Source organism: Somniosus microcephalus, chromosome 29 (assembly GCF_052327205.1).
Source record: "Somniosus microcephalus isolate GS21.2 chromosome 29, FLI_Smic_1.0, whole genome shotgun sequence".
In the NCBI taxonomy this organism is placed as follows: Eukaryota; Metazoa; Chordata; class Chondrichthyes; order Squaliformes; family Somniosidae; genus Somniosus; species Somniosus microcephalus.
The window spans coordinates 18,004,619-18,027,085 of NC_141015.1; the positions used below are offsets into that span (position 1 = coordinate 18,004,619).

At 47.5% G+C, this 22,467-nt stretch overlaps 2 protein-coding genes across 4 annotated transcripts in view; one reads left to right on the top strand and one right to left on the bottom strand.

The window, feature by feature from the left end:
* The window catches only part of cuedc2 (CUE domain containing 2), a 70,201-nt gene that overhangs the window by 27,400 nt on the left and 20,334 nt on the right, over window positions 1-22,467 (top strand). For both annotated transcript variants that reach the window (XR_015074187.1, XM_085970294.1), the window contains exons 5-6: window positions 7,273-7,403; window positions 11,974-12,144. Coding sequence is in view for 1 of the 2 variants with exons in the window: in XM_085970294.1 (XP_085826420.1) it covers window positions 7,273-7,403; window positions 11,974-12,144 (302 nt within the window). In the remaining variant the exon portion in view is untranslated. The remainder of the gene's footprint in view (window positions 1-7,272; window positions 7,404-11,973; window positions 12,145-22,467) is intronic.
* fbxl15 (F-box and leucine-rich repeat protein 15) overlaps window positions 1-22,467 on the bottom strand; it is an 83,463-nt gene that overhangs the window by 24,238 nt on the left and 36,758 nt on the right. The gene's annotated exons all lie outside the window — the stretch shown is intronic.

A 22,467-nucleotide genomic window follows, 5' to 3' on the forward strand; every position in this document is an offset into this window, starting at 1 on the left:
AACGGATCATCCTCCGCCATTTCCGCCACCTCCAACGTGATCCCATCACCAAACGCATCTTCCCCTCCCCTCCCCTTTCAGCATTCCATAGGGACCGCTCCCTCCGAGACACCCTAGTCCACTCCTCTATCACCCCCAGCACCCCTTCCCCTTTGCCCGGCACCTTCCCGTGCAAGCGCAGGAGATGCAACACCTGCCCTTATACCTCCCCCCTTCCCACTGTCCAGGGCCCCAAACACCCCTTCCAGGTGAAACAGCGATTTACTTGTACTTCTTGCAATCTAGTATACTGTATTCGCTGCTCACGATGTGGTCTCCTCTACATTGGGGAGACCAAACGCAGATTGGGTGACCGCTTTGCGGAACACCTCCGTTCAGTCCGTAAGGGTGACCCTGAGCTTCTGGTGGCCTGTCATTTTAATTCACCGCTCCATTCCCACTCGGACCTCACCGTCCTTGGCCTCTTGTATTGTTCCACGGAAGCTCAATGTAAACTCGAGGAACAGCACCTCATCTTCCGATTAGGCACTTTACAGCCTTCCGGACTCAATATCGAGTTCAACAATTTCAGATCATAACCTCGGCCCCTATTACATTTTTATATATTTTTATCCACACCTTTGTTTTGTGCCCTTCCCCCTTTCTTTCTCTCCCACATGGCAGCTGTCTCTCATTCTGCCAGCGCATTTCACACCTCATCTAGAGCCGTCTTTTGTCTCCACTAGTCCGATCACCATCTCGTCTGGTTTTGAATACCTCTTAATGTCTCTTCACTTCTCTTTTGTTCTCTCATCCCCATTTCCCAGCCCCCAAACTGGCCTTTTAATCTGTTTCATTTCCTGTGTTTTTTCTCAGTCCTGACGAAGGGTTTTGACCTGAAACGTTGACTCTATTTCTCTCTCCACGGATGTTGCCTGGCCTGCTGAGTATTTCCAGCATTTTCTGTTGTTATTGTGGTCTAACCTATGTTCAGCATAGAAAATCCTTCCTCTTCTTCAAATAGTGCCACAGGATCTTTAACATCCACCAGAACCTGCAGGCAAGAGAGCTACCAACGGAGCCAAGCGGACAATTACATTTTACGTTTGCAGGATGATGTACCTGTTTAATGAAAGGAGCTTTGTACCATGTAACGTACAGCGGATTATTCTGCTGCTAAGCTGCAAGCGTGTTTAACTAGGTAGCCCACATCTGTAACAAAGTGGGACATCGTACAGTATTAGTCTCCCATCTCCCCATCAGCTCTGCTCCATTGCACATACCGTCCCTGCTCCCCCCTTTCTGCCTCTCCAAAAAACAACATTATGGCCTTCGACCTCAGAGATTCTGCAGCACCCAATTTAAAATGCCAGGCCCGTTCCCCTGGCTCAGTCCTCCTCGCCAGTCATGCTCCCTCACATTCTCAGCTCTGACCAGTCACTCTCCCTCACATTCTCAGCTCTGACCAGTCACGCTCCCCCACATTCTCAGCTCTGACCAGCCACGCTCCCTCACATTCTCAGCTCTGACCAGTCACTCTCCCCCACGTTCTCAGCTCTGACCAGTCACTCTCCCTCACATTCTCAGCTCTGACCAGTCACTCTCCCTCACATTCTCGGCTCTGACCAGTCACACTCCCCCACATTCTCAGCTCTGACCAGTCACTCTCCCTCACATTCTCAGCTCTGACCAGTCACTCTCCCTCACATTCTCAGCTCTGACCAGTCACTCTCCCTCACATTCTCAGCTCTGACCAGTCACTCTCCCTCACATTCTCAGCTCTGACCAGTCACGCTCCCTCACATTCTCAGCTCTGACCAGTCACTCTCCCCCACGTTCTCAGCTCTGACCAGTCACTCTCCCTCACATTCTCAGCTCTGACCAGTCACACTCCCTCACATTCTCAGCTCTGGCCAGTCACACTCCCCCACATTCTCAGCTCTGACCAGTCACACTCCCCCACATTCTCAGCTCTGACCAGTCACTCTCCCTCACATTCTCAGCTCTGACCAGTCACTCTCCCTCACATTCTCGGCTCTGACCAGTCACACTCCCCCACATTCTCAGCTCTGACCAGTCACTCTCCCTCACATTCTCAGCTCTGACCTCCTGTCCAGTCACTCTCCCTCACATTCTCAGCTCTGACCAGTCACTCTCCCTCACATTCTCAGCTCTGACCAGTCACGCTCCCTCACATTCTCAGCTCTGACCAGTCACGCTCCCCCACATTCTCAGCTCTGACCAGTCACTCTCCCTCACATTCTCAGCTCTGACCAGTCACTCTCCCTCACATTCTCGGCTCTGACCAATCACGCTCCCTCACATTCTCAGCTCTGACCAGCCACGCTCCCTCACATTCTCAGCTCTGACCAGCCACGCTCCCTCACATTCTCAGCTCTGACCAGCCACGCTCCCTCACATTCTCAGCTCTGACCAGCCACGCTCCCTCACATTCTCAGCTCTGACCAGCCACGCTCCCTCACATTCTCAGCTCTGACCAGCCACGCTCCCTCATATTCTCAGCTCTGACCAGCCACGCTCCCTCATATTCTCGGCTCTGACCAGCCACGCTCCCTCACATTCTCAGCTCTGACCAGCCACGCTCCCTCACATTCTCAGCTCTGACCAGCCACGCTCCCTCATATTCTCAGCTCTGACCAGCCACGCTCCCTCATATTCTCGGCTCTGACCAGCCACGCTCCCTCACATTCTCAGCTCTGACCAGCCACGCTCCCTCATATTCTCAGCTCTGACCAGCCACGCTCCCTCACATTCTCAGCTCTGACCAGCCACGCTCCCTCACATTCTCAGCTCTGACCAGCCACGCTCCCTCACATTCTCAGCTCTGACCAGCCACGCTCCCTCATATTCTCAGCTCTGACCAGCCACGCTCCCTCACATTCTCAGCTCTGACCAGCCACGCTCCCTCACATTCTCAGCTCTGACCAGCCACGCTCCCTCACATTCTCAGCTCTGACCAGCCACGCTCCCTCACATTCTCAGCTCTGACCAGCCACGCTCCCTCATATTCTCAGCTCTGACCAGCCACGCTCCCTCATATTCTCAGCTCTGACCAGCCATGCTCCCTCATATTCTCAGCTCTGACCAGCCACGCTCCCTCATATTCTCAGCTCTGACCAGCCACGCTCCCTCATATTCTCAGCTCTGACCAGCCACGCTCCCTCATATTCTCAGCTCTGACCTCCTGGCCAGTCCTGTTTCTGTAGGTTCCCGGCTCTGATCTCCTAGCTGCCCCAGTTCTTGGCTCTCGTGTCCTAGCAGATCCAGGCCACAGGTTGTGCAGAGAGAGAGAGAGAGAGAGAGTGGCTCCTGGGAATTGTAGGCCAAATCACAGACACAATTCCAAGGGCCTGGAGCAGATCTATGGGAGGCCGGGGCCGGAACTCGAGCTCAGGATGTTTCTGTGCGTGAAGCGGAGCAAGTTGATGGGATTTGGCCATTTTAATGATTTGGTTGTAAATTATTTCATTTTCTTTCACTTTATGATGTTGGAAATGTTTATTCTGTGCGTGCTACATATTCAGGTCAGCCGCAGAAACTTCTTGGGTTAATTAATTTCAGTCGCTGCCGTAAGTGATCCCATGCAATGTTCCCGCTAAGCTGCGTGGTCATGCAGCGATCTGGTGGTCCCGCGCATGCCACTCACCAGCTTTTCAATGAGAATAACCGCCCATGCGCAAAACATTGAATGGGCTGTGCAGCCAGTTAAAGGGTCCGCACACTAAAAAAATTACAGGGAACATAGATCCCATGTCCTTTTATGTTCGAGTTGATGCACACGACCTAATATTTACTTATATTTACTTACGTAACTGAGGGAATATCAACAATACATCCTTTGACCTAAAATTAAATACTGTGGGGGAGAAATTCGGTTGTTAGCGCCACCGATTAATGCCTAAAGAGGCCGAGAAGTGGGGCGCTAGCCAATTTCCAGGCGGGCGCAAGGCGCCTATCGCCTCGCCCCATATTGAGCATGCATTTAGCGCCGGCGCTAAATCTTAGTGCCCGCTCATGGGCGCAGGCTGATTATGACGTCATTTGAGTGTGTAACGCCTTTTGGGCGCCCCAGACCGGAAATTCAGTGGCGCCCCCCTCTGTAGCGCCTGGCGCTAATAGTGACAGCTTACCTGGACCTTACCAAGTCACTCTCGGGCTGGAGGAGCATTATTTAAAGGGGACTGGTGTGGTTTAAAAGCGGCAGCCATTTTTGGAGCACAACTTCCTCGAGAGCTACAAAGAGTTGCTGAGCTGCACACTGAGAGCCATTTGACCACTGAGCCAGCGCAGACAGATGATCTTCAGCCTTCTGACCATCACCTTGCTGTTGGTGAGCCTTGACAATGGGGAACCTTCCTGTGGGCACTTATTATGGGGGCTGCATTGGAGGGGAACGTCCTGCTGCTGAATCATCTGGAAAGGGCACTGAGACGCTGGGAGAGGGGGGCGGGCATGGCCAGACGGAGGAGGGCCAACAGACGTCGCCACAGCAGACCTTACACTGGCAGGGTTTTCCGACAGCAGCTTTCCTACATGAACATGCCGGAGGAGCAGTATGTCAGAAGGCTGCGATTTAGAAAGGAGGTGGTGACTGAGCTGTGCCAGCTGCTTCAGCCAGATCTGCAGCCTCAGATAAGGTGCAGGACATCTCTGTCGGTGGCTGAGAAGATGCCTGCTGGCCTGAACTTCTACGCGAGCGGCTCTTCTCAGGCTGCGCGTCAGAGGCTGATCAGAAGTAGCTTCTAGGCCCCTCTCACGGAATGCTTACTGCCATTCCAAGAACAGGAATGGAACCGGTCTGATACCCCCAAGCCTGTGAAGGGCAAGATGCATGTAAATAGCAGGCACGGCCATTGTAAATGAAGAAAGTGTTTCATTACACAAAATGTGGTTCCTTCAAACATGAGAAAGCTATGGCAACAGAAAGCAAAACTAATACACTGACACATAACTGCCTCTCACACCCGGGAGACTGTCCAAAACATAAATCACATTCCGACCATCTTCCTTGGCCTTGATTCCACTGCGCCAACCAAAGCATCCAATGCCCCATCAGTGAGGCGTTCCGCCCTCTGCCTCACCCTTTCCATGTCTTGCTAGGCTGGTGCGCCACAGGTAGGCTCCCACCGCTTTGAAGGCCTACAAGGCAGTGAGTGTGTCTGGTGATGCCAATTGACCTGCCCCTTTAAGAGCTGGCCGGCGCCAGTGTGTCTCAGGGAAAGTGATTATTGACAGCACCCTCGCTGCGCCCCGCCGCCGCGAAATTGGGTTGCGCCGCCGGGTTAGCGCCTTAGGAGTAGTGTGCAGCGCCTGATTTAGCGCCGCAATCACCTTTAGGGGCGCTGCAACCCAATATCGCGCGAGGTGGCGCTAAATTGCGCCTGGCGCTAAACTTTGCGCATCGCCAGGACTAGCGCCCCAAACGCGGCTATACCGAATTTCTAGGCCTGTGTTTTTAGCACAAGTCCTCAATAGATGGCAGGAATGTTTTAATTATTAGAAAGGAAATGAAAATACAGAGCAAGTTATGGCTGGACTCACTCAATTTGATCAGTGCAGCTTAATAATACAAAATAATGTGCATGCTATACTTTCCCACATCAGTGGGTTGCCTTTCTTTGACTTAAGCAAAATAAAATTCTAACTTCTAAGGTATCATCCATAGCTCAGTGGGTAGCACTCTCGCCTCTGAGTCAGAGTGGGTTCAAGTCCCACTCCAGAGATTTGAGCACAAAATCTAGGCTGACACTTCAGTGCAGTACTGAGGGAGTGCTGCACTGTCAGAGGTGCTGTTTTCCAGATGAGCTGTTGAACCGAGGCCCCGAGTGCCCTCTTGGGTGGATTTAAAAGATCCCATGGCACAATATTTATCGCTCAACCGACATCACTAAAAGAAAAAAACATTATCTGATCATTATCACATTGCTGTTTGTGGGACCTTGCTATGCACAAATTGTCTCCTGCATTTCCTACATTACAACAGTGACGACACTTCAAAAGTACTTCATTGGCTGTAAAACACCTTGGGACATCCTGAGGTTGTGAAAGGCACTATATAAATGCAAGTATTTTTACCGTCCGGTATGCTAACCTTCTGAGACTATCAAAGCCCCGTGCTAGCAGCTGTTTCAAAACCTAAGTGTTTCTGTCCTAACTCTTTTCCCCTCACAACTAGAAGGGAAGGATTATACCATAAAACCCCTGCCAAGCACCTGGGGCCAGGGACCTTCCAACATAATGGGTGAGATGTTTATTGATTACTGAGACAGGCTAACAAATTGCTTATTGTTTTCAGTCTTTGGGGAAACAAATTAAATGCCTTTCTCATTAGCAATTTAACCACCGTCTGTCTCCGTACTTTATTACATTTGTGTGAATAAACTTCAGTTTAAAACCACAACATTTAAATGTAACTCCTTTATGACTCCTTTCTGTGGTTAAAGAGTCCAAAAATCCTGAAAATTAACGGGTCATCCCCAGGGCAACACCGATGTCAAGATGGCTTTGAAAATCTGTTTTGGAGCGATTTTATTGGTTGGCTTTGCCACACTTGCTGGTTAGTGATTGGTAGTTTTACTGCCTGTTGTATTTAAGGCATTCAGTATAGTCAGTAAGGTGCCAGTGTGAGGGAGCGTACAGGGGTGACTGAATCATAGAATGGTTACAGCACGGAAGGAGGCCATTCGACCCGTCGAGCCTGTGCCAGCTCTCTGCGAGAGCACTTCAGCTAGTCCCACTCCCCGCCCTTTCCCTGTAGCCCTCAATTTCTTTTCCTTCAGATACTTATCCAATTCCCTTTTGAAAGCTGTGATGAAATCTGCCTCCACCACCCTTTCAGACAGTGCATTCCAGATCCTAGCCCCTCGCTGCGTAGAAAGGTTGTTCCTCATGTTGCCTTTGGTTCTTCTGCCAGGTCACCTTGAATCTGTCTCCTCTGGTTCTCGACCCTTCCGCCAATGGGAACAGTTTCTCTCTATCTATCCTGTCCAGACCCCTCATGATTTTGAACAGCTCTATCAAATCTCTTCTCATCCTTCTCTGCTGTAAGGAGAACAACCCCAGCTTCTCCGGTCTGTCCACGTAACTGAAGTCCCTCATCCCTGGAATCATTCTCGTAAATCTTGTCTGCACTCTCTCTAAGGCCTTCACATCCTTCCTAAAGACTGATACTAGTTCACGCCCTACCTATACGTGCAAGAGAGAAGGCTTAAATATATAGATGGGTAGGTGGATGCTGCCATCTCATTGCACCTTTTTTTTGTGTCTTCACAGAAAATGTTCCTCCCCCCGTGGCCTCTCAAGACACCAAGTCCTCTTCGAAGGAGCAGGCAAGCGGCCAGGAGGAGAAGGAATCAACGGAGCCAGAAAGCATTTCAGTGGCAGGGGAGGGAGCCACCGCAAAGGTAGGCTGCATTACAGATTGTAAAGGGAGCGGGCTATATTGATCCAGGCCAATTGCTCCCGCTGGTAAGGGCTTCAAATACCAGGGAGCTTACATTTAACATTAGTAAATTGGGAGTGTGAAGGGAAGTCTGATGGGGCTTTTATACCCAAAGGGTAACAGCTGCAGAATAAGGAAGCCACTGAAACAGACAGTATTGGTTGCTTTCCAACCAATCACATCAGAAATGACACGATAGGCACAGTTCTGGGATCTGATGAGTTGAACAAAACAGACAGCAGTTCCAGCCCGCCTCTGATGGAGAACATGAGTCTATTGCCCTTTGCTCACCCTGCAAGATTAAAAATATCCAGCATTTCACATGACATCAACAGCGTCCCTGGCTTATAAATAAACTATGGAAAACACCCCACTACATCAGAAGTGTTTGTGTCTCATGTATAACTTGAATAATATAACCCATAGGGGAGAGGACCAGCAGATCTTTTTTACAGGATCTTATGCCAAGATGCTCCTAATTATAATTAACTGTAGGTGGTTCAAGAGGGATGCAGATCTTGCCGATAACAGCAAAGATGGTGTAAACTTTGCCTGAAAGCACTTCAAGGGGAGGTGTCCCTCTGATTTTCCAGACTCTCTGGGGTCGATTTTCATTAAGCTGTCGGGAAGGAGGCGGGACTACAACTTTCGGGTTTTAGTCCCGCCTACATCGACGTTCGGCCAATCCACGTGATTTTCCCTTGATTGACCTTGTTGAGCCCGCCCAGCGGGCTCAGCAGGCCAATTAAGGGCCACCTGGCAACAGGTGACGTCACAGACTGAAATTTCATCTGTCAGGGCGTCCTGACAGATGAAATATCAGTGTCTCACAGCTGTTTGAAGCTGTCAAACACTGACAGTCTGACTTCTAACCTGAGTCCTTCTACACAGACTCAGTTAGAACTCTCAGCAGCACTCAAAGCTGAAGGCTGTCACTTTTGACAGATCGCAGCCATTCAGCTTTCAGTGCCGGCTGAGTGATGGGCTCCCGACGCCTAGAGGAAGAAAGGCTGTTAAGGTAAGTACAGGTAATTTAAACTTCTTTAGACACTTCAAACACACTTACCTTTGCACTCATGCACCCATCACTCACCTGAACACCGACATCGCGACCCCTCCAAGTCCTTCAACCCGACGGCCCGCCTGCTCTAACCTGGCGTGGTTTGGAGCCGTCGGGAATCCCACAGGACACCCCTCAAAATAGGGATTAGGCTAAAAACTGCCCGTTAACTACCTGTTAACAGGCAGTTAATTGGCACTAATCCCTTCCTGCCTTGGGTCAGCGGGTCCCAGTGCGGGGCGGGTACCCGCCTCCTTTGAAACTTGCGTGGAGGCGGGATGGTGTCGGGACCCCCGAATTCGGGATTTCCCCCCCCCCCCAACACGCCTGAAACCCCGCCCGACGGCTCCAGGAAAATCGACCCCTCTATCTTGCCTTATCCATGGTATGTGCACACTATCTGAAGAATGATGACTGCAACACTCCTTTACACCTCAGTTTATGGTTGTGGGATTTCGGTCAGTAACAACGTGGGGCTGACTTCCTTGTGCTGTGATTAATGCCAGCATTGGGAGAATGAAACCCACCGCAACTGATCCCCGTAACCAGATCCTAGGATTCAAGCACGTTTTGTAACGGGCAAAATAAGCATCTCCTTCGGAGCAGGTTCCATAAGCTGCTCGTATGCATTTCATGTGAGAGCCTGGCCAGGTGACTGCTAGCAGCCTATTCAAGCGTGGGGGGCACCCCACCTGAGCCCAATCCTCACCTTATGTTCACACGCGCGCTCTTCCAACCAGAGTCACTGGTTCGTAATCTGGAAAAGACAATCTGGTCATTTTTATTTCTCTCTTCCTCGGGGTTTGATGGAACTGATAGGGGAGGAGGGAAAACGCACGTCAGAAAAATATGTGTGCGTGTATGTATCCTAGAAGTACTGCATTTTTAAAATTGCAGCCTCAAAATATGTTTTTTAATATAAAGAATACTACTGTATTTTTTGGCACTATATGGCGATGTTGCACTGGATGGAACCATAAGACAAGTTAATTTTATGGTGCAATAGCTCCGACTGCTGGTAAAGTGGTGTTGAAGCATTACAACAACAACTTGTATTTATATAGCACCTTTAACTTAGTAAAACGCCCTAAGGCGCTTCACAGGAACATTGCCAAACAAAATTTGACACCAAGCCACACAAGGCGATATTAGGACAGGCTTGGTCAAAGAGGTAGATTTTAAGGAGCATCTTAAAGGAGGAAAGAGAGAGGGTTTAGGGAGGGAATTCCAGAGCTTAGGGCCTAGGCAGCTGAAGGCACGGCCACCAATGGTGGAGCGATTAAAACCGGGGATTCTCAAGAGGTCAGAATTGGAGGAGTGCAGATATCTCGGAGGGTTGTAGGGCTGGGGAAGCATACAGAGATAGGGAGGGGTGAGGCCATGGAAGGATTTGAAATCAAGGATGAGAATGTTAAAATCGAGGCTTTGCTCAACCGGGAGCCAATGTAGGTCAGCGAGCACAGGAGTGATGGGTGAACGGGACTTGGTGCGAGTTAGGACACGGGCAGCCAAGTTTTGGATGAGCTCAAGTTTTCAGAGTGTAGAATGTGGGAGGCCAGCCAGGAGTGCGTTGGAATAGTCAAGTCTAGAGGTAACAAAGGCATGGATGAGGGTTTCAGCAGCAGATGAGCTGAGGCAAGGGCAGAGTCAGGCGATATTACGGCGGTGGAAATAGGCGGTCTTAGTTATGCCGCGGATATGTGATCAAAAGCACATCTCGGGGTCAAATACAACACCAAGGTTGCGAAGTCTGGTTGAGCCTCAGACAGTTGCCAGGGAGAGGGATGGAGTTGGTGTCTAGGGAAAGGAGTTTGTGGCGGGGACCAAAGACAAGAACATAAGAAATGGGAGCAGGAGTCGGCCATTTGGCCCTTCGAGCCTGCTCTACCATTCAATAAGATCATGGCTGATCTTCTACCTCATCTCCACTTTCCTGCACTATCCCCATATCCCTTGATTCCCTGAATAACCAAAAATCTGTCGATCTCTGTCTTGAATATACTCAACGACTGAGCCTCCACAGCCCTCTGGGGTAGAGAATTCCAAAGATTCACCACCCTCTGAGTGAAGAAATTTCTCCTCATCTCAGTCCTAAATGGCCGACCCCTTATTCTGAGACTGTGACCCCTGGTTCTAGACTCCCCAGCCAGGGGAAACATCCTCCCTGCATCTACCCTGTCAAGCCTTGTAAGATTTTGTATGTTTCAATGAGATCACCTCTCATTCTTCTAAACTCTGGAGAATATAGGCCTAGTCTACTCAATCTCTCCTCATAGGACAATCCCCCCATCCCAGGAACCAGTCTGGTGAACCTTCGTTGCACTCCCTCTATGGCAAGTATATCCTTCCTTAGGTAAGGAGACCAAAACTGTGCACAATACTCCGCCTGGATTATGTGCTCAGCTTCTGCAGTGGGGCTTTAGCCCACGACCTTCTGACGTTTCTGAAGGTGTCCTTTAGGTTACCTAGCTTCTCTATAAGAAGTGTGGCGACAAGACAATGGTTTCGGTCTTCCCGATATTTAGTTGGAGGAAATTTCTGCTCAGCCAGTACAGGATGTCGGACAAGCAGTTGGACAAGAGTACGTTTTTTTTTACACTCCTGCCCCATAAAAGCAAACAAATATATGTGGGATTTGTGTGTTTTTTCTCATCCCTGGAAACTACTGTAGCTGTCCCAGGCTGTAATAAGCTCATATGCAGAAATACATAGAACAAACGGCAGTGACATTGTTATGTAAACTGGAATTGAATCCCTTGGTGCTAAGAGTTAAGTTTTGAGTTGAATGACCAGTTAATCTATTTCCGGTTGATACTTGGCTTAGGAAGAGCAGGGGATTAAAGTAAATTGAAGTTAAATACTCTAAAGAATGAAAATGTTAATATTGATCCTGAAGAAATTGCCATTTATTTTCTTCTTTTTAATTTGATCTCTTATTCATTCAGTTATTTTTGCTGGGCTGTTAATAAATTTGTGTGAATTCCCTTGCGATATTCAATCTGGACTCTTGACCGAGAATATGTACAGGTAGCCCAATCCCAGGCTTCATCCAGCGCTGCCTTTGTTGGCCAGGATACTTGGAGAACTCCCTGCTCTTCGAATCATGCCGCGGGATCTTTTACGTCAACAGGCAGACAAGGCCTCGGTTTAAAACCTCATCAGAAAGACGGCAAGTGTCCGCCTGGATTATGTGCTCAGCTTCTGCAGTGGGGCTTGAGCCCATGACCTTCTGACCGTGTCCTTTAGATTACCTAGCTTCTCTAAGAAGGGTGGCGCTAAGAAAAAGCTAATCGGCCAATGCAGCTCACTCTTAGCCAAGTCCTTTTCTCAGAAGCAAATCTGACCTTTTTTGTTGTTGTCGGTATTTAATGATTTTTCGAGGAATGTCTTGGACAACTATTCCTGAGCTCCCGGTTGGGAATTCCTCTGGATCTAACATTCCCGTCCTTTGCTACTTTTGTGTTGTTTTTAGGAAGGCTGTGCCGAGGTGGAGGATGGGGTCCAGCTGCTTGTCGAGATGTTTCCATCCTGCAGTGTATCGGTCATGCACCATGTTCTGTCTGTGGCTAAAGGCAACTTGGATTACGCCGTGCAGTTAATAATGGAGGGGGCTGTGGAACGACTTGACACTGCGACTCCGCAGGTATTTCCATCAGGCGTATGAGCGGGAGATCGAGTCAATCAAATGTCTGCACTGGTGCTGATGGAACATGTGCAAAGTTGAGCTAACAATTCGGTCGTTATTCCTATAATTGTTACAGTGTAGGTATTTGGGTTCACCAATTGTAGGTGTTGGACGAATGCCTATCAAATAATCGAGGTCGACTCCAGGAGAACAATCAAATAGTTCTTTGATGCAAGAATAATCGAATTCCAACAGCTGGCTGAGATCGGTACAGGAGAGCCATTAAGTAGGTCTTAACCAGACGGAGACACCACGAGCACTGACTGGGCAGTCCCGTGGATTGCGTGATGACGTCATCACGTTTTCCGGCGCTTGGGCAGACATGTGAATTGCGTGATGACGTCATCGCGTTTTCCCGCGCTTGGGTAGTCACGTGACTCACGACGTGACGTCATCGCGCTTACCCGGCACACGGCACTGCAGCCGGCCGTTGCGGTCAAAGTCGCGGGAGCGGGAGGCTGAGCTGGGCCGGCGATTGTCGCGGGAGGCCGAGCTGGGCCGGCTCATGTTTACCCGCGTCATCGCGTTCGCCCGCGCTCCCAAAGGGGGAACGCCCCGCACAGGCAAACCGTACACACACATCACTACGTTAAAGGGAATTATGTACGGTAAGTAAGGGACACTCGATGGTACCGCTACAACAGTGCTTTAAACTGGAAATGGTCCTACCCAAATGCACATTTGATAATGGCACATCTACAGTGCATTACTGAGGGAGTAAAGTGCTGTACTGTCGGAGGTATTGTCCTCCAGATGAGACGTTAAATCGAGGTCCCCTCTGGCCTCTCAGGTGGATGTAAAATATCCCATGGCACTATTTCAAAGAAGAACAGGGAAGTTCTCTCGGTGTCCTGATCAACACTTATCTTTCAACCAACATCTAAAACAGATTATTTCAGGGGCCTTGCTGTGCACAAATTGGCTGCCACATTTGTGTACATAATAACAGTGCTCCTCAAAAGTTAATTGATTGTAAAGCACTTTGGGCCGTCAGGGGGATGTGAAAGGCACTATATAAATGTAAGCTCGCCCTTTCCAAGTCCCACAAATGTAGGCATCAGCGTGCGATTATCTGACCGTGCTCTCTGACACTCTTCTTAGCATCTGAAATTAAACTTTGGCAAGGGTAGGTTAATGTTGCAATGGCTTTTTATAGAAAGGCAGAATTCAAAGCAGCTTCCTTTGTCCTGTCACCAAACTCCCCACAACAAGCTCCAGAAACCCAGCACTCCCTGGTTATGTAGCCCAACCTCCCCATTGGTTGGTCTGTCTCCAGTCCGCTTGCAGACACAGTACTGTACTAATGCCTTGTGATGTTACACAACCCAAGCCTGCTGGTACTGTACATTCGTGTTGTCTACTTTGTCCCAGTCTGTCACGTGTATTGGGAATCTACTCTCCACCTTTAGTTCACCTTCATTAAAGGAAGGCACTATGGTCGAGAAATGCTATGTTGTAAATTGCTACTGCTCCTCTCTCCCATTCCCCAGTTTGAGGAATGTACCCCTATAGGGAGCCTCTATTGGATCCAAGCCCCGCATTAACACTTAAACCTACCATGGACCATATTGTGTAACAAAGAAATAATATAATTCCCATTCACAAGATTTAAGAAAGCCCATTAAATCCTTATCCCCACCGTACCTTTTTCCGACCTTATCAGAGCCACTGTCCAGTTTTGCAGCCAAGAGAACGTCCTCTGTACTGATGTGAATGTAATGCCAACACAAGTGAAATTAAACAATGGAAAACAAATGGCTCCAACTACTGGGCACTGCATTTTCCACAGCTCAACATTTAGTTGAGAATTTATTTTTCCAATATATTTTAAACAAATGTCTTTCATTTAGGGAAGGAAACATGCTGTCCTTACCCAGTCCCACACCAATGTGGTTGACTCTGAACTGCCCTGTGAAATGGCCTAGCAAGCCCCTCAGTTATATCAAACCGCTACCACCGGTTCAAGGCGGCGGCAAAACAGGACAAGCTGTTAGAGCGATCAACCCCACATCGGTGACTTCAACAAGTTTAATAGTAAAAGTATGGCCTGTACATTGGTGGCAGTTTAGAGGCCCTTACAAGTAGATTTTATGGGGATCTGAGAATTTTACACTCTGAACATCAGGGAAGAGATCCAAGTGTAGTGTGTACTCTCTCTCCTCTGAGTGAGTGTGTTACACACTTTCCTATTCCATAAGTTATAACAGGATAAATTAACTCCAGGAGTGTAACACTCCTGAGAAGAGATGCAGGAATTAAAGTACTTGCACAAAAGAAATTCATACTTTTTTTAAAATTCATTCTCGGGATTCTTGGGTGTCGCTGGCAAAACTGGCATTTATTGCCCATCCCTAGTTGCCCTGAGAACGTGGTGGTGGGCCTTCTTCTTGAACCGGTGGTAGCAGTTTGATATAACTGAGGGGCTTGCTAGGCCATTTCACAGGGCAGTTCAGAGTCGACCATGTTGGTGTGGGTCTGGAGTCACATTTAGGCCAGACTGGGTAAGGACGGCATGTTTCCTTCCCTAAAGGACATCAGTGAACCAATGGATTTTTACGACAATCCGACAGCTTCATGGTCACTTTTTACCGGTCCCACCTTTTTATTTCCAAAGTTTTAAAATTTTTTAACTGCCCTGTTGGGATTTGAGCTCATGGTCTCTGAATTATTAGTCCTGGTCACTGGATTACTTGTCCAGTAACTTATAAGACAGTTATGAGAGAGGGTAATGAGATAGGTGGGCACTGAGAAGGAAAGTTTTAGATAAGTTGGTATCAGCAGGCAGTTTGCAAATACGTCACCACCTACATACAGTGCCAGTCTGTGCTGCCCACAGAGGGAGGAACGACAGACTAAAAGAAATGTGTTGTAAGATTTTAAAACACTTTAAAACCAATGTTTTTTTTTTCTTCTGGTGCATATGCCAGTGACCAGGCCTCGATAATTGCAGCATTTTCTGTTTGTAGTTTAGTGTTCTGCTTGTAGTTTAGTGTTCTGCTTGTAGTTTAGTGTTCTGTTTGCAGTTTAGTGTTCTGTTTGCAGTTTAGTGTTCTGTTTGTAGTTTAGTGTTTGTAGTTTAGTGTTCTGCTTGTAGTTTAGTATTCTGCTGTAGTTTAGTGTTCTGTTTGTAGTTTAGTGTTCTGTTTGTAGTTTAGTGTTTGTAGTTTAGTGTTCTGCTTGTAGTTTAGTGTTCTGCTTGTAGTTTAGTGTTCTGTTTGTAGTTTAGTGTTTGTAGTTTAGTGTTCTGTTTGTAGTTTAGTGTTGTTTGTAGTTTAGTGTTCTGCTTGTAGTTTAGTGTTTGTAGTTTAGTGTTCTGCTTGTAGTTTAGTGTTCTGTTTGTAGTTTAGTGTTTGTATTTTAGTGTTCTGCTTGTAGTTTAGTGTTTGTAGTTTAGTGTTCTGCTTGTAGTTTAGTGTTCTGCTTGTAGTTTAGTGTTTGTAGTTTAGTGTTCTGTTTGTAGTTTAGTGTTCTGTTTGTAGTGTTCTGTTTGTAGTATTCTGCTTGTAGTTTAGTGTTCTGCTTGTAGTTTAGCGTTTGTAGTTTAGTGTTCTGCTTGTAGTTTAGTGTTCTGCTTGTAGTTTTGTGTTTGTAGTTTAGTGTTCTGTTTGTAGTTTAGTGTTCTGTTTGTAGTGTTCTGTTTGTAGTTTAGTATTCTGCTTGTAGTTTAGTGTTCTGCTTATAGTTTAGTGTTCTGTTTGTAGTTTAGTGTTTGTAGTTTAGTGTTCTGCTTGTAGTTTAGTGTTCTGCTTGTAGTTTAGTGTTCTGCTTGTAGTTTAGTGTTTGTAGTTTAGTGTTCTGTTTGTAGTTTAGTGTTTGTCGTTTAGTGTTCTGTTTGTAGTTTAGTGTTCTGTTTGTAGTTGAGTGTTTGTAGTTTAGTGTTCTGCTTGTAGTTTAGTGTTCTGTTTGTAGTTTAGTGTTTGTAGTTTAGTGTTTGTAGTTTAGTGTTTGTAGTTTAGTGTTCTGTTTGTAGTTTAGTGTTTGTAGTTTAGTGTTCTGTTTGTAGTTTAGTGTTTGTAGTTTAGTGTTCTGTTTGTAGTTTAGTGTTTGTAGTTTAGTGTTCTGTTTGTAGTTTAGTGTTTGTAGTTTAGTGTTTGTAGTTTAGTGTTCTGTTTGTAGTTTAGTGTTCTGTTTGTAGTTTAGTGTTTGTAGTTTAGTGTTCTGTTTGTAGTTTAGTGTTTGTAGTTTAGTGTTCTGTTTGTAGTTTAGTGTTTGTAGTTTAGTGTTCTGTTTGTAGTTTAGTGTTTGTAGTTTAGTGTTCTGCTTGTAGTTTAGTGTTCTGTTTGTAGTTTAGTGTTCTGTTTGTAGTTTAGTGTTTGTAGTTTAGTGTTCTGCTTGTAGTTTAGTGTTTGTAGTTTAGTGTTCTGTTTGTAGTTTAGTGTTTGTAGTTTAATGTTTGTAGTTTAGTGTTGTTTGTAGTTTAATGTTGTTTGTAGTTTAGTGTTTGTAGTTTAGTGTTTGTAGTTTAGTGTTGTTTGTAATTTAGTGTTTGTAGTTTAGTGTTTGTAGTTTAGTGTTCTGCTTGTATTTAGTGTTTGTAGTTTAGTGTTTGTAGTTTAGTGTTCTGCTTGTAGTTTAGTGTTCTGTTTGTAGTTTAGTGTTCTGTTTGTAGTTTAGTATTTGTAGTTTAGTGTTGTGTTTGTAGTTTAGTGTTCTGTTTGTAGTTTAGTGTTTGTAGTTTAGTGTTTGTAGTTTAGTGTTGTTTGTAGTTTAGTGTTTGTAGTTTAGTGTTGTTTGTAGTTTAGTGTTTGTAGTTTAATGTTTGTAGTTTAGTGTTGTTTGTAGTTTAATGTTTGTAGTTTAGTGTTTGTAGTTTAGTGTTTGTAGTTTAGTGTTTGTAGTTTAGTGTTTGTAGTTTAGTGTTGTTTGTAGTTTAGTGTTTGTAGTTTAGTGTTCTGTTTATGAATTTTTGTGCTCATCAAAAGGCTGGAAGTGGAACATTTAACGGACTCTGATCTCTCCTCGTGAGAGATCTGTGGTTGTGTCTCTCTTCCCCCTTCTTCTTGTGTTCCATTCTTGGTATTCTCTCCCCGTATGAATGCACTACCCTTCCCCACTCTTATACTCAGTGCCAGCATCAAGAGCTCTTCTTAAGTACAGCATGAGCTCGATAGAGGATGAAGCTGCCTCTACTCCATCCCATCGCAAACACCTAAATCAGATGCGGAGCAAGTCGCAGGCAGTGTCGTTTCCTCAACATGATTCTGACCAGTACTCCTAGGTCACGTGTACTACTCTCTCGCTTCAAGCACTTCTTGATAAAGTATAAAGTAGGTCAGATGGATAATTACATTCTATCTGCAGTGTCCTAACAACATGCCCCAAAATCAGACAGGTATGCTCTTCTGCACCAAACTGTCTTTCGGATGAGACATTAAACCGAGGCCCCGTCTGCTCTCTGAGGTGGACGTAAAAGATCCCATGGCATTATTTCGAAGAAGAGCAGGGGAGTTTCTCCCGTGTCCTGGCCAATATTTATCCCTCACATTGCCGTTTGTGGAAGCTTGCTGTGCAAAAATTGGCTGCCGCAGTTCCTACCTTACAACAGTGACTACACTTCAAAAGTACGATAGCAAAATACTGCGGATGCTGGAAATCCGAAATAACAACAGAAAATGCTGGAAAAACTCAGCAGGCCAGGCAACATCCGTGGAGAGAGAAACAGAGACAACGTTTCTGGTCGAAACCCTTCGTCAGGACTGATGAAGGGTCTTCGACCTGAAACGTTGACACTTCAAAAGTACTTCATTGGCTGTAAAGCACTTTGGGATATCCTGAGCTCATGAAAGGCGCTATAGAAATGCAAGTCTCTCTTTTTTATCTCATTTATTTGGATTGAATCTAAACTCGTGTCCCAGACTTGAGGTCAGTGTTCAGATCCTGTGTATTTCTTAATACAGCGATGTCTGTGCTCTGGCATAAAACCAATCCAACTGGCTGGTCCTACCTTGTGCACAGGGGTACAGAACCTGTCTTCCCCGCCCCACCCCACATGTCACACTCTGCTCGCACACCCATCCCGAGTGATGTGAATCTCTTCGATTGCACTCAGTAGGTTGCTGATGGGCAGCTTCCTGGAACTAGGTAATCCAGGTGGCGGGAATCGCCGACCCCAATCCATGACCTGCGAGGAGTCGGTGGCAGCAGTGGCGGATACAAATCCGGCCAATTCCAAAAGAACAGCAAAATCAAGGAGTGACGTCACAGGACTGCAGGTAGGTGATTGGTGGGTGAGTATTAGCATTTTATTCTCTCCAACTTAACTAGATAAACTAATGAATATAACTATAAATAATCGTGTGAATAAAGACTTTAACTAAGAGAGCGAGAGAAGCGGCTTTTAAAGGTAGGCCCGACTTTTAAGTCTTAAGTTTATTTCTGTAAGTTAGTTAATAGTCGAATAAATAGAGGCATGGCTGGGCACCTCAGTCCTGTGGAATGCACATCTTGTGCCATGTGGGAACTCCAGGACGCTTCCCGTGTCCTGGACAACAATGTGTGCAGGAGGTGTTGTCAGCTGGAGGAGCTCAAGCTCCGGGTTTCGGAGCTTCAGCAGCAGCTGGCGTCACTGTGGTGCAATTTTGAAGCTGAGATGCAGGAGGTGGTCACCCCGCAGTGTAAGAGTGTGCAGGCAGAGAGGGAATGGGTGACCGTCAGACAGACAAGGAGGACCAGACAGGGAGTGCAGGAGTCCCCGGAGTGCATCTCGCTTTCCAATCAGTATTCTGGTGAGGCCGATGGTTCCTCTGGAGAGTACAGCCAGAGCCAAGTCCACGGCACCATGGGTGGCTCAGCTGTAAGGGGGGGGGGTGGGGGGAGGAAGGTTGGGAAGGCAATAGTGGTAGGGGATTCGATAGTTAGGGGAACAGACAGGCGTTTCTTTGGCAACAGACATGATTCCAGGATGGTATGTTGCCCCCCCTGGTGCCAGGGTCAAGGATATCACTGAGCGACTGCAGAACATTCTGAGGGGTGAGGGTGAACAGCCAGAGGTTGTGGTCCATATTGGTACCAATGACATAGGTAGAAAAAGGGATGAGGTCCTGCAGGCAGATTTTAGGGAGCTAGGAGAGAGATTAAAAAGCAGGACCTCAAAGGTAGTAATCTCTGGATTATTCCCTGTGCCACGAGTTAGTGAGTATAGAAATAGATGAATAGAGCAGATGAATGCGTGGCTGGAGAGATGGTGTAGGAGGGAGGGCTTCAGATTCCTGGGACATTGGGACCTGTTCTCGGGGAGGTGGGACCTGTACAGGCCGGACGGGTTGCACCTCAACAGAGCCGGAACCAATTTCCTCACGGTGTTGGGGGGTGGGTTGCTAGTGCTGTTGGGGAGGGTTTAAACTAATTTGGCAAGGGGATGGGCACCAGGATTAGAAAGGAGAAACAAAATGCACAAAGGATGGGGAAAGACAGATAGCACTAGAGTAAGAAATAGTGCGGTATTAGGTGGGATCACATTAATGGAGAATACAAGAAGGTCTAAGACAGGTTTACAGTGCATGTGTGTAAATGCACGAAGCGTGGTAAATAAGGTTGGTGAGCTGCAGGCGCAAATAGCCACATGGCAATATGATGTCGTGGCGATAACAGAGACCTGGCTCAAAAAAGGGCAGGATTGGGTTTAAAATATTCTTGCATATAAGGTGTTCAGGAAAGATAGGGAAGGAAAGAGAGAAGGTGGGGTGGCAGTATTGGTTAAGGCGAATGTTACAGTGCTGGAGAGAGAGGATGTCCTGGAGGGGTCAAGGACAGAATCTATTTGGTTAGAATTAAGAAATAATAGAGGTGCCATTACACTACTAGGTGTATTCTATAGACCACCAACTAGTGGGAAAGATATAGAGGAGCAAATTTGCAGGGAAATTACAGGGAGGTGCAAGAACTATAGAGTAGTAATAATGGGGGACTTCAATTATCCTAATATAGACTGGGATAGTAATAGTGTAAAGGGCAGAGTTGAGGAAGAATTTCCGAAGTGTGTTCAGGAGAACTTTCTTGATCAGTACATTTCCGGTCCAATGAGGAAGGAGACATTGCTGGACCTGGTTCTGGGGAATGAGGTGGGTCGAGTGGAGCAAGTGTCAGTAGGGGAACATTTAGGGAACATTGATCATAGTATCATAAGGTTTAGATTAACTATGGAAAAGGACAGGGAGCAATCTAGAGTAAAAATACTTAATTGGAGGAAGGCAAATTTCAGTGGGTTGAGAACAGATCTGGCTCGGGTAAATTGGAATCAAAGATTGGCAGGCAAAACTGTAATCGAACAATGGGCTGCCTTTAAATAGGAGATGGTTCAGGTACAGTTGAGGTACATTCCCACGATGGGGAAAGGTAGGGCAACCAAAGTCAGAGCTTCCTGGATGACGAAAGAGATAGAGAGTAAGATGAAGCAGAAAAAGTATGACAGATGTCAGGTTGAGAATACAAGTGAGAATCAGGCTGAATATAGAAAGTTCAGTGGGGGAGTGAAAAAGAAAATAAGAGGGGCAAAGAGAGAGTATGAGAATAGATTGGTAGTGATATACCTATCAATTCCTCCAATAAAAGGCGAAGAGTTACGAAGGTGACTAAAGGTTTTTATTGACTAAATAACAGAGCCCACTCTCGTGGGTGATCCGATCCAAGCAGGAGGAATACCAGCCAGTCGCTCACCTTTATACCTGGCCTGGTGGGTGGAGCCAAGGCGGAGTCGGCAGTGGTCATCCCAGGTATAGCAGTGTGGCAAGAGGCGACCTCGTACCGTGATACAATAGTGGTCAGTGATACAGTTATAACGAACAGTGGTGAACAGTGCTAACTACTAACAGTGATACGATAGTGAACGTGGTTTACCACATTCACCCCTTGTTTAGAATTAAGTCCGGCGGGGTGAAGTGTACTACCAATTCTGGTAGGTCAGTCTGTCCGGAGGCTTCGTAAGCCTCTCCGATCGCCGCAGCGGTGGTGTTGCCTTATCCGGTGCTGGTGCCTTATCCGGTGTTGATGCTGGTGTTTGCGTGGTCGGCGAGGGCTCGTGGGGTTCCGGCATGCCGTCTACCTGGACTGAGGTTGGGGGGGGTGGTGGCGGTGTTTCCGGATCGGCTGAGGGTGCGAGGTCTCGTAGGGAGACAGTGTCCTCCCGCCCGTCTGGGTACGCCACGTAGGCGTACTGGGGGTTGGCGTGCAGGAGGTTCACCCTCTCGACCAGGGGGTCCGTTTTATGGGTCCTCACGTGTTTCCGCAGCCAGACCGGCCCCGGGGCGGTCAGCCAGGTTGGTAGAGTGGTTCCCGTAGTCGACTTCCTGGGGAAAACGAACATTCGTTCATGGGGGGTGGTGTTAGTGGCCGTGCAAAGTAATGACCGGATGGAGTGCAGCGCTGTCGGGAGGACTTCTTGCCAGCGGGAGGTTGGGAGGCCCTTAGACTTTAAGGCTAAGAGGACGGCCTTCCATACCGTCGCGTTCTCTCTTTCCACCTGACCGTTACCTCTGGGGTTGTAGCTGGTGGTCCTGCTTGCTGCAATACCTCTCTCTAGGAGGAATTGCCGGAGTTCCTCGCTCATGAAGGAGGAGCCCCGGTCGCTGTGTATATAGTTCGGGAACCCGAACAAGGCGAAGAGGGCATTCAGGCACTTAATGACCGTGCTACTGGTCATGTCGGGGCAGGGGAAGGCAAAGGGGAAACGGGAGTACTCATCAACGATGTTGAGGAAGTACACATTACGGTCAGAGGACGGGAGGGGCCCCTTAAAGTCGATGCTCAGGCGCTCGAAGGGGCGGGTGGCCTTGATCAGGCTTGCTCGGTCCGGCCTATAGAAGTGCGGTTTGCACTCCGCACAGGTCTGGCAGTTCCTGGTCATGGTCCTGACCTCCTCGATGGAGTAGGTCAGGTTGCGGGCCTTAATGAAATGGTAGAGTCTGGTGACTCCGGGGTGGCAGAGCTGGTCGTGGAGGGTCTGAAGCCTATCGATATGCGCGCTGGCGCATGTCATTCGTGAAAGGGCATCAGGGGATTCGTTCAGCTTGCCTGGCCGGTACAAGATCTCATAATCGTAGGTGGAGAGCTCGATTCTCCATCTCAAAATCTTGTCATTCTTGATTTTGCCCTTCAGCTTGTTATTAAACATGAAAGCCACCGAACGCTGGTCGGTGAGGAGGGTAAATCGTTTGCCTGCCAGGTAGTGCCTCCAGCGCCGTACTGCCTCCACGATCGCCTGGGCCTCTTTCTCGACCGACGAATGTCGGATCTCGGGGCCCTGTAGGGTCCTTGAGAAGAAGGCCACTGGCCTCCCCTCCTGGT